The sequence below is a fragment of the Chiloscyllium punctatum genome, chromosome 37 (assembly GCF_047496795.1).
Source record: "Chiloscyllium punctatum isolate Juve2018m chromosome 37, sChiPun1.3, whole genome shotgun sequence".
NCBI classification, from domain to species: Eukaryota; Metazoa; Chordata; class Chondrichthyes; order Orectolobiformes; family Hemiscylliidae; genus Chiloscyllium; species Chiloscyllium punctatum.
The window spans coordinates 10,626,586-10,639,212 of record NC_092775.1 but is presented as its reverse complement, the minus strand read 5'-3'; the positions used below and the strand labels follow the sequence as shown (position 1 = coordinate 10,639,212).

Here is a 12,627-nt window from a genome sequence, read left to right as displayed (position 1 = left end):
CTATAAACCGACCGACTCCCACAGCTACCTAGACTACACCTCCACCCACCCTGCCCCCTGTAAAAACGCCACCCATATTCCCAATTCCTTCGTCTCCGCCGCATCTGCTCCCAGGAGGACCAGTTCCAAAACCGAACAACCCAGATGGCCTCCTTCTTCAAAGACCGCAATTTCCCCCCCAGACGTGATCAACGATGCTCTCCACCGAGTGTCCTCCACTTCCCGCTCCTCCGCCCTTGAGCCCTGCCCCTCCAATCACCACCAGGACAGAACCCCACTGGTCCTCACCTACCACCCCACCAACCTTCAAAACCATCGTATTATCTGTCGTCATTTCCACCACCTCCAAACGGACCCCACCACCAGGGATATATTTCCCTCCCCTCCCCTATCAGCATTCCAAAAAGACCACTCCCTCCGTGACTCCCTTGTCAGGTCCACACCTCCCTCTAACCCAACCTCCACTCCCGGCACCTTCCCCTGCAACCGCAAGAAATGCAAAACTTATGCCCACACCTCCCCCCTTACTCCCTCCAAGGCCCCAAGGGATCCTTCCATATCCGCCACAAATTCACCTGCACCTCCACACACATCATTTATTGCATCTGCTGCACCCGATGTGGCCTCCTCTATATTGGGGAGACAGGCCGCCTACTTGCGGAACGTTTCAGAGAACCCCTCTGGGACACCTGGACCAACCAACCCAACCACCCCGTGGCTCAACACTTCAACTCCCCCTCCCACTCCACCAAGGACATGCAGGTCCTTGGCCTCATCCATCGCCAGACCATAGCAACACGACAGTTGGAAGAAGAATGCCTCATCTTCTGCCTAGTAACCCTCCAACCACAAGGGATGAACTCAGATTTCTCCAGTTTCCTCATTTCCCCTCCTCCCACCTTGTCTCAGTCCCAACCCTCAAACTCATGCCCACTTTCCTGCTTTTTCCCCATAACCCCTGATTCCCCTACAAGGAGAATCAACAAGCCATCTATCTCAACCTCAAATGTATACAAGGACTACGCCCCCATCGCTCTCTGTTCCAAAGACTCTCAACTCCCTGAGAGATTTGGGTGGCATGGTGACACAGTGATTAGCACTGCTGCGTCACAGCGCCAGAGACCTGGGTTCAATTCCCGCTTCAGGCGACTGACTGTGTGGAGTTTGCACGTTCTCCCCGTGTCTGCGTGGGTTTCCTCTGGGTGCTCTGGTTTCCTCCCACAGTCCAAAGATGTGCAGGTAAGGTGAATTGGCCATGCTAAATTGCCCATAGTGTTAGGTTAGGGGTATGGGTGGGTTGTGCTTAGGTGGGTCAGTGTGGACTTGTTGGCCGAAGGGCCTGTTTCCACACTGTAATGTAATCTAATCTAACCTGCAATCTTCTTCTTGACCTCTCCGCCCCCATCCCCACTCCAGCCTATCACCCTCACCTTAACCTCCTTCCACTATCGCATTTCCAACGCCCCTCCCCCAAGTCCCTCCTCCCTGCCTTTTATCTTAGCCTGCTTGGCACACTCTCCTCATTCCTGAAGAAGGGCTCATGCTCGAAACGTCGATTCTCCTGCTCCTTGGATGCTGCCTGACCTGCTGCGCTTTTCCAGCAACACATTTTCAGCGCTGAAGAAGTTTCTCCTCATCTCTGTCCTAAATGGCCTACCCCATATTTTTAAGCTGTGTCCTCTGGTTCGGCACTCACCCATCAGTGGAAACATGTTTCCTGCCTCCAGAGTGTCCAATCCTTTAATAATCTTATATGTCTCAATAAGATCCCCTCTCAGTCTTCTAAACTCAAGGGTATACAAGCCCAGTCGCTCCAGCCTTTCAGTGTAAGGTAATCCCGCCATTCCAGGAATTGACCTCGTGAACCGACGCTGCACTCCCTCAATACGCTGAATGTCTTTCCTCAAATTAGAGACCAGAACTGCACACAATACTCCAGGTGTGGTCTCACCAGGGCCCTGTACACCTGCAGAAGAACATCTTTGCTTCTATACTCAATCCCTCTTGTTATGAAGGCCAGCATGCTATTATCCTTCTTCATTACCTGCTGTACCTACATGCTTACCTTCATTGACTGGTGTACAAGAACACCCAGATCTCTCTGTACTGCCCCTTTACCTAAATTGATTCCATTTAGGTAGTAATCTACCTTCCTGATCTTGCCACCAAAGTGGATAACCATACATTTATCCACATTAAACTGCATCTGCCATGCATCTGACCATTCACCTAACCTGTCTAGGTCACCCTGTAATCTCCTAACATCCTCCTCACATTTCACCCTGCCACCCAGCTTAGTATCATCAGCAAATTTTCTAGTATTATTGCTAATACCATCTTCTATATCATTAACATATATTATAAAAAGCTGCGGTCCCAGTACTGATCCCTGTGGGACCCCACTGGTCACTGCCTGCCATTCCAAAATGGAGGCGTTTATCACTACTCTTTATTTCCTATCAGCCAACCAATTTTCAATCCAAGTTAGTACTTTGCCCCCAATACCATGCACCCTAATTTTGCTCACTAACTTCCTATGTAGGACTTTATCAAAAGCTTTCTGAAAGTCCAGGTACTGGATCTCCCTCTCCATCTTCAGAGTTACATCCTCAAAATATTCCAGAAGATTAGTCAAGCATGATTTCCCCTTCATAAATCCATGCTGACTCTGACCTATCCTGTTACTACTATCCAGATGTGTTGTAATTTCATCCTTTATAATAGACTCCAGCAGCTTTCCCACCACTGAGGTCAGACTAACTGGTCTAGGATTTCCTGCTTTCTCTCTCCCACCTTTCTTAAAAGGTGGTACAACATTAGCCACCCTCCAATCCGCAGGAACTGATCCCGAATTTATCGAACTCTGGAAAATAATCACCAACGCATCCACGATTTCTCGAGCTACCTCCTTCAGTACCCTGGGATGTAGACCATCAGGCCCCAGGGACTTATCAACCTTCAGACCTAACAGTCTCTCCAACACCAATTCCTGGCAAATATAAATTCCCTTAAGTTCAGGTCCTTCAGCCACTATTACCTCAGGGAGATTGCTTATGTCTTCCCCAGTGAACACAGATCTGAAGTACCAATTCAATTCTTCTGCCATTTCTTTGTTCCCCATAATATATTCCCCTGTTTCTGTCTTCAAGGGCCCAATTTAGGTCTTATGCATTTTTTTGCCTTTCACATGCCTAAAAAAACTTTTACTATCCTCCTTTATATTTTTGGCCAGTTTACCTGCGTACCTCATTTTTTCTCTGTGTATTTCCTTCTTAGTAATCCTCGGTTGTTCTTTAAAAGCTTCCCAGTCCTCCATTTTCCCACTTATCTTTGCTATGTTATACTTTTTCTCTTTTAACTTTATATGTTTCTTAACTTCCCTCATCAGCCACAGCCACCCATGCCTCCTCCTGTAGTGGACAGTGAAGAGGGTTACCTCAGATTACAACAGGATCTTGACCAGATGGGCCAATGGGTTGAGAAGTGGCAGATGGAGTTTAATTCAGATAAATGTGAGGTGCTGCATTTTGGGAAAGTAAATCTTAGCAGGATTTATACACTTAATGGTAAGGTCCTAAGGTGTGGTGCTCAACAAAGAGACCTTGGAGTGCAGGTTCATAGCTCCTTGAAAGTAGAGTCGCAGGTAGATAGGATAGTGAAGAAGGCGTTTGGTATGCTTTCCTTTATTGGTCAGAGTATTGAGTACAGGAGTTGGGAGGTCATGTTGTGGCTTTACAGGATATTGGTTAGGCCACTGTAGGAATACTGCATGCAATTCTTGTCTCCTTCCTATCGGAAAGATGTTGTGAAACCTGAAAGGGTTCAGAAAAAACTTACAAGGATGTTGCCAGGGTTGGAGGATTTGAGCCATAGGGAGAGGCTGAATAGGCTGGGGCTGTTTTCCCTGGAGCATCAGAGGCTGAGGGGTGACCTTATAGAGGTTTACAAAATTATGAGGGGCATGGATAGGGTAATAGGCAAAGTCTTTTCCCTGGAGTCAGGGAGTCCAGAACGAGAGGGCATAGGTTTATGGTGAGAGGGAGATATAAAAGAGACCTAAGGGGCAACGTTTTCACGCAGAGGGTGGTACGGGTGTGGAATGAGCTGCCAGAAGAAGTGTTGGAGGCTGGTACAATTGCAACATTTAAGAGGCATTTGGATGGGTATATGAACAGGAAGGGTTTGGAGGGATATGGGCCGGGTGCTGGCAGGTGGGACTAGATTGGGTTGGGATATCTGGTCGGCATGGACGGGTTGGACCGAAGGGTCTGCTTCTATGCTGTACACCTCTATGACTCTATGACTGTCAGCATTCACTGCCTTCCCCACTGGCAGCCAATGACAGCAGGATTACCATCGACAATCTGCACTGCAGAAACTCATCAAATGACCTTGACAAAACCTTCCAGACATTCGGCACCTGGCAGCCTAGTTGAGTGAACAGTTGGTTTCCAGTGTAGCCTGATACTAATAGTATGGGCTCAATTCTTGCACTGGTCTAGGTCACCTTCTCAAACTCATCATTCACCTGAGGTGTGGTGGCCCAAAGGTTAAATTCATCACCAGTCATCTCCCTTTAACAAGAGAGCAGCCCATGTTCATCTGGAACAATGCCAGCTTTCACTTTCACCAAACCTGCAAACACTACCACCCAGAAGGTCAAGGGCAGCAGGCACATGGGACCACCAACAGCCGCAGGTTCCCCTCCGAGTCACTCAGCATCCCGACTTGGAAATATATCACCGTTGCATCACTGTCACTGGGTCAAAGTCCTGGAACACTCTCTAGTCCTGTGGGGGACTCTAAGTCACATTGACTGCAGCAGCTCTCCAGCACCTGCGCAAGGACAGTTCACACCCTCCCCCCGCCCTCCAGCTTCGTGCTGGGAGGGTGACAAGGCTACCTGCATATGCAGCGCAGCGCAAAGCGTGCCAAACCTGCGGGAGGTCAGGACATATGGCAGCAGACTGCAGAGTGACCCACGGCAGGAATACAAGCAGGAGGGCCACCTGACTGAAGGTTACAAGGGGTCCCAGAGCTGGAACCTGAGTGGGTCCTGTGAGTTCTGAGGAAGGGTCACTGAGCCCAGAATGTCTCTCCACAAATGCTGCCAGACCTGCTGAGCCTTTCCACAATTACTGCTTTTGAAGTCGAGCCACTGAAGGAATACAGCAATCAAAATCTTGAATTTAAAAAAAAATGTTGTTGGCAAAACAGCAGTCAAACTGTCGTGTAATGCTATGAATTTGTTTTTACGTTCTTGTGAATGAACAATGTAAAGACATGGTGCAATTTTTTAAAAGAAAATTGTGGGCTGAGGAAAAAATGGTTTCAGACCCTATGTTTTGTAAGGATTGGTGCCTGTGTTGAAAAACAAATAACCTGACACTTGTGGCAAGTGTTGTGTAAACAGCCATTTGGACAAGCAGCAAGTGAAGATTGGGGTTGCGGTTGAAATGGAGCGGTATGGTTCTCTATTCAGATCGCAATTGGCTGGCAACATAACGTTGATTGGTCTATTAGCGAGTAACCAGTTATCAATGATAAAGGCCTTTTGTCTGAGTGACAATGCTGTCACTTTAAAAGGCTTGTTTTGTCCTTGGTTTTTTTTTTGAAGAGGGGTTGTAAAGGCAGAGGTGCTGAAGTGTCTAGTTTAACAATGGCAGGGGAGTAGCCAGTACTCCCGGTTCAGGTTTTTTCTAGTTTGTTTTAGCTGTAGCAGTCACAAGTTGTGTGAGTCCAGGGAGGTTACAACCTTCAGTAAAAGAATTCCACTAACTTTCCCTGAAATCCCTCTCTGGATGTTGTTCCCTCCTGCCTATAAGAATCTGTGTTTGAATTTACCTTTTTGCTAAGGGGTGTGTTTACGGTATGTTACTGTATTGGAACAGTTAATTAGTAATTGATATGTATCAGGTTGGTTATTTTTTCCAATAGTTAAATTATCCTTGTTCTGTTTTGTTAGTGTTTCATAGGTTGTGTTTAAATAAATTCTATTTTGCTTAAAGCAAAGTGGTTTGACCAGTTGCATCACACCTAGAACACCCACTTCAAATTTTCCTTTAAAATAAAAAAAAAGTTAGGGTCTAGACTACCTTCTTAAAATGTTTTGAGGGGTCTGGCCTGGTCCAAAACACTTACTAATAACTGTATGATTGGTTCTTAGGGAACTGAACAGCCTGGGACGAGGATTTAATTTTAAGACACAGAGCTTAAGACACAGAGTTAAGAACAGAATTCCTCTGACATTCCCTGAAATCCCTCTCTGGATGTTGTTCCCTCCTGGTTTTCTCTGTATCTGTTGTTTTTTATCTGTCTATGTCCTGCAGTGTAGCACGGTGGCTCACTGATTAGCACTGCTGCCTCACAGTACCAGGAGCCCGGGTTTGATTGCCCCCTTTGATCTGTACCAGCATATGAGTTGTCTCTCTGTTCTCTGCAGTCAAAACTCACTTTAAGCTTGCAGAAAACTAGTTCATCTTTCCTTCAGCAGTTGATGTAAGCTGTGACTTTTAAGTGATAAGTCAGATTCTTTTAATAATAGAACCAGACACCCCAGCCCTCTTGCAAACCAATGTAAGTATTTAGAAAAGGAAAGCAGATCAGGAAGCACCAACACAACAGATCTTGTGAACAAAGAATACAGAAATATTTTGTCCTTGATTTTTTTTGAAGAGAGGTTGTAAAGGCAGAGGTGCTAAAGAGTCTAGATTAATAATGGCAGGGGATTAGCCAGTACTCCCAGTTCAGGTTTTTTTCCTAGTTTGTTTCAGCTGTAAATGGTCACATGATGTATGAGTCCAGGGGGATTGCAAGCTTCAGGAACAGAATTCCTCTGACATTCCATGAAATCCTTCTCTGGATGTTGTTCCCTACTGGTCTTCTCTGTATCTGTTGTTTTTTATCTGTCTATGTCCTGCAATGTAGCATGGTGGCTCAGTGGTTAGCACTGCTGTCTCACAGCACCAGGAACCCGGGTTTGATTGCCCCCTTGGGTGACAATCTGTGTGAAATTCCTCCCATACTTAGGTGGATCGGCTGGGCTAAGTTGCCCATAGTGCCCATGGATGCATAGACTAGGTGGATTAGTAATGGGGAGCGTAGAATAGCAGGGAATAAGGTTGGAGGGAAATGGGTCTGGCTGGGATACTCTTTGGAGGGTTGGTGCAGACCCAATGGCCTGCTCCTACACTGTAGGGATTCTATGCCTGTCTGTGTGAGAGGATGTTTAGAGGGAGATTAGAATTTTAATTTGTTGTGCCACGTGCCAATGATTTGTAACTGCCCGTAGCTAGAGTCAAATTGTTTGTAACAAATAACAATTCTTATTTACCTACAGAAACCCGGGACATGTTTTCTACAAACCTGGGTCTGGAATTCAGGTAACTTGAGGAATTTTGTTTGATTACTTTAAAATCTTTAAATTTTGTGATAACCTTTCTATTGCTGTTTGTACAAACAACTGTTTACACAATCTTGCCATGGGAGTCAGGCTACTTGCTTCTATACATGTAGCAATCCTTTCAAAACATTAGTCTTTAACAGTTTGTTCTAATTTCAGCCCATTTCAGTTTTAAAAAGCACAAAAATGAAAAGTTAAAAATCACACAACACCAGGTTATTGTCCAACAGGTTTATTTGGAAGCACTAGCTTTCGGAGCACTGCTCCTTCATCAGGTGGTTGTGCAGAGATGCAGTGAAAAGTATTGTTTTGCATGCTAACCAGACAAATCATACCTTACATAAGTACATCAGGTTAGAATAGAAAGCAGAATAAAGTGTTACAGCTACAGAGAAGGTGCAGGGAAAGATCAACTCTGATATGGAGAGGTCCTTTCATAAGTCTGATAGCAGCGGGGAAGAAGCTGTTCTTAAGTCAAACTTTTGCATCTTCTGTCTGACGGAAGAGGGTGAAAGAGAGTGTAACTGAGATGGGAGGGGTCTTTTATTGTTAGGTTTTTAGATTTAGATTTCGATTCCTATTGTCACATGTTTTCAAATGTAAGAGTACAGTAAAATGTGTATAATGTCGCCACATGGTGCCATCTTAGGTTCAAGATCTTAATTACAGAAATAAAAAAGTTCAGCATCACAGTCTGCTTTCCCAAGGCAGTGGGACGTGTAGATAGAGCCAATGGAAGCAAGTCTGGTTTGTCTGGTGGACTGGGCTGTATTCACAACTCTCTGTAATTTCTTGCGGTGGCACCATAGGGGCTTGATTTCCAGCGTGCTACCCCCAGGGAATCATGACATCAGCGACAGGCTGAATTAACCATATCTCTGCACAGATGGTGCTCAGAGAGGGACATTTCATCTGGAGCCCCAAAGTCACAGGTGATCGGACATCACTTTGCTATCACTCCCTTTGCACATGGCCATTGGCTATTCGCAGAACAAAGGTACAAGTCCCTTCACTCTGCACAAGGGACCTCAGATTAGCATCACACCCTGAAAGACAGCACGTGCTGACAGTGCAGCTCTCCCTCAGTAGTGTACAGCCATGATTAAGCACTCCCCTCACTGCAGCAGGAATTAAACGTATGATCTCCTGCTGCAGGGCACAAAGTGCCAATGCTGTGTCCAGCCTCATACCTAGATTAACTTTAAACTAAATTATTTTGAAATTGAGGGAGTGGGCAGACAGGATGATGTAATCTCCTGCAGACTAATTATCCCAGTTATCTCAAACTAGAGGACAAGCAAAGTTCTGATTAACGAGTCAAAAATATGTTGCCTAATTAGTGAAGGAACATTCATTTTCAGGGAATAGCACTGAAGAAAGACATGATTCATCAACTCAGACAGTCTTCAGAGATTGCGAATTTCTTGTGATAAAGACAATATTTACACCACACCTCTCTTATATCTTCTTATACTTGCTCCAAACAGGCAGCATAACAGTAAACATCTCTTGGAATATTTGTTCATCCTCCAGTATCCATACATTCACACACTCTTCACTCCAAACACACCAGTGAACACTGGAACAGCAGCAGGCCATTCAGCCTCTCAATCCTGTTCTGCCATTCAATTAGATTTGTTTTTACTTACTCATGGGATGTGAGTGTCTCTGGCTAGGTCAGCATTTATTGTCTGGAGGGCAGTTAAGTGTCAACCACAGTGCTGTGGTTCTGAAGTCACGTGTAGACTTTTCTAGGTAAGGATCGTGGATTTCCTTCCCTCATGGGGCTTTCAGACAGAGCGATGGTTACATGGTCACTATTAGATTGGCTTTTTAATCCCAGAAGTTTATTGAATTCAAATATCACTATCTGCCATTGTGCCCAGGTCCTCAGAACATTGGCCTGGGGTTCTGGCATACTGGCACAGTGGCACCATGTTGGCCTCCCCAACAAGGCTGAAATGAAATTTTACATTGTCCTTCTCCCCAGGTCCAGCCTTTGTATGGAAATATCAGTGTGGCCATTGACACTCACCACTATCATGGTGAAAGTCAGGCAGCAGCTTCAATTATCTGTACCTGCGCGGTTAAACACAGAAATCAAGACATAGCATTGTCGTATCCTGTTCCTCCAGAAGCTTCCTTCAAGGTTTACATTGACAGGTTCCAAAACAAAATCCATCTAGGCCATGAAATTACTCTACATACCCACTAGCTATACACAGAATCTGCCTGAAAAGAAATAGGACCCATATATTCAAGCATAAGAGAAGTCTTAATATTTTGACCATTCATAACTCCCCTTCTTATTCAGTTGTGGAGCATGCGCATCATTGGCAGGGCCAATGTTTTTGCTCGTTCCTAGATGTCCTTGAGAAGGTTGAGGTGAGCTGCCTTCTTACACTGCTGCAGTCCATATGCTGCAGATAGACCCCAATGCCCTCAGGGAGGCAATTCTAAGATTTTGACCCAGTGACACTGGAGGAACAGTGATATATTTCCAAGTCAGGATGGTGGGTGGCTTAGAGGGGGGTGGGGTGGGTTGAGGGTGACAGAATTTCCATATATCTGCTACCCTTGTCCTTCTAGATGGAAGTGGTTGTGGATTTGGAAGGTGTCTTATAAGAATCTTTGGTGAATTTCTACAGCGTATCGCGTCGTTAGTACACGCTGCTGCTGCTATTACCAGGTAATCTCTCCACATGGCAAGCTGGAATGAGAATTTCCAATGTAAAACTCTACAACTTAAATTCCACACTTTTTAAATTCTCCTCACAATCACCTCCCCTTCACACACAGATAAAAACAGTCAAGACATGGATATTAAAGATGGAAAAAGGGGAGAAAAACAATCATGGAAATTCATCCCATTGGCACTGCTCTAGACTATAGGAATCAATCAGCTGCTTTCTTTCTCTTCCTTCCAATTCCTTTTAATTCTTTTCAGATGAGCTTGTTTGCATATTAATGCTCTCACTAACTGAGAATTTGTTTTTCAATTGCCTTTAAAGGGTGGCATGGTGGCTCAGTGGTTGGCACTGCTGCCTCACAGCACCAGGGTCCCAGGTTCGATTCCAGCCTTGGGTGACTGTCTGTGTGGAGTTTGCACATTCTCTGTGGGGCTGCTCTGGTCCCCTCCCACAATCCCAAACTTGTGTAGGGCAGGTGGATTGGCCATGCTAAATTACCTGTAGCATTAGTCAGAGGGGAAACAGGTCTGGGTGGGTTGCTCTTTGGAGGGTCGGTGTGGACTAGTTGGGCCAAAAGGCCTGTTTCCACACTGTAGGGAATCTAATATAAAGGCAGTTACTCCTCTTTTGACAGTGATGTGCATAAAAAGGTAAATGGAAGACAGTTAGTTACTGGAGTCAACACGAGAGAGAGAGAGAGACAGAGTTTTTTGATGCTTTCTCTTTGAAGGTTAGTGGTTCTCTGCTGCACTGGCCGCACACAATCTATGGTCAACTGGTCAGGAGGGAATCCAAACATTGACGCCAAGCAATTGTCCTTTCGTTCAGAACCCAATGGCACCATGGTACCTGCTTTTGTTCTCACTATTCCTGGAAAATGCAACATTGCACACAACTCAGAAAATGCTCCAATAAATAGGAATAAATCACATTCATCTATTCATCTTTTCCTTGGTATAAAGCAGTACCTTTCTTTTTTAAAATAAAAATCCACAGTCCAAAACCGAGCAAATAAAATGTCTTTACAGCATTCACTCCCCAAAATTGCCAGCCAGTAACCATTTCCAACTGGAGAGAATTTCACCAGTTCTCCCTGACAGCCCATAACATTCCCACCACCGAATCCGAACACAATCAACATCACTGAGATTACAGTTGACTAGAAACTGGAGGAGGTCATATGGACAGTGGTAGTGACCTATATCTGGGCCAGAGGTTCTGCATTGGTCCCACCTGCTATGGAGGTATATCATAACATGTCTGAACAGGTTGATTGGAAGCAATTTTTGACCAACAATTGAATTGGATTAATAATGTAAATTCTATGACTGTAACAGCAGGTCAAAGACACCAGTCATGAACATGGTGGCTCATTGCCCATTTGCTCACACAATAACGCAGTTGCAGACTGCAGACTTGATGATCCAAATGGCCTCCTTCCACACTGTATAGATTCTAAGATTCTGACACTCAACAAGCTCAATATCTCCCACGAATGAGCAACCTGCTTGATTTATACATAAACCATCACCTTAAACATTTGCTTTGTTCATTATTGATGGAAGGTGCATTCCAGCAACTCACTAACACTTTCCTGACAGCATGTTTTCAATCCATGACCTCTATCGCTTTAACGGACAGGGGAAAAGAGAGGTGGGAACACTGTCCCCTTTAAACGCCCCTTCAAAAGGCACAATTTCAAAATGTGTCAAAAATGGCTCCATCCCTACACCAGGTATCCTACTGACTGCACTACCTCTGCAAGGCAAACTATGGGATGTGATGGCTTTGTGGTATTATCCCTAAAGTGTTAATCTGCAGACCCAGCCAATGTTCTGGTGGACCTGGGTTCAAACCTTGTGATGGTCGATGGCAGGATTTCAATTGAATTGATAGGCTGCAATTGAGTCTAGTGATGGCCATGGCATGATGGAGTGGGGGAGCCATTTGATTCACCCATCTTCTTTACAGAAGGAATACTGCTGACTATACCTCTACATGTGACACTAATGTGACCAGTGTAATGTGGTTAACTCCTAACTCTGGGTAATTAGCAATGGCTAGACAGAGATGGCCACATCTGGGCAAGGGTTAAAAACAAATGCTGACAGCACCAGTGAAGTCCACTTCAGGTTAAACCGCTGTACTGGGTTTCACTCAGGGTCAGAAAGCCTCTTCTTGCATTAAAAGATGCGATATAAATGAACTTCCCATAAGGGGTTAACCACTTTGCTCAGGAATTTTTATAAGTCAGACAGTTTTGATGACAGTCTCGACAGTAATAAGTTAAAAATTACACAACACCGGGTTATAGTCCAACAGGTTTAATTGGAAGCACTAGCTTTCAGAGCGCTGCTTCTTCATCTGGTGTTTGTGAAGTACACAGTTGTAAGACACAGAATTTATAACAAAGGTTTACAGTGTGATGTAACTGAAATTACACATTGAAAAATACCTTGATTGTTTGTTAAGTCTCTCATCTGTTAGAATGACCATGTTAGTTTCACTCTTCAGAAATGCAGGAAAGCAGGAATT

General features: G+C 44.8%; 1 protein-coding gene across 1 annotated transcript in view; it reads left to right on the top strand.

The window, feature by feature from the left end:
* pnp4a (purine nucleoside phosphorylase 4a) overlaps positions 1–12,627 on the top strand; it is a 162,113-nt gene that overhangs the window by 28,595 nt on the left and 120,891 nt on the right. The window contains exon 2 of the mRNA XM_072556245.1: positions 7,340–7,382. Within this exon, the coding sequence (XP_072412346.1) occupies positions 7,351–7,382 (32 nt within the window). The 5' untranslated portion in view covers positions 7,340–7,350. The remainder of the gene's footprint in view (positions 1–7,339; positions 7,383–12,627) is intronic.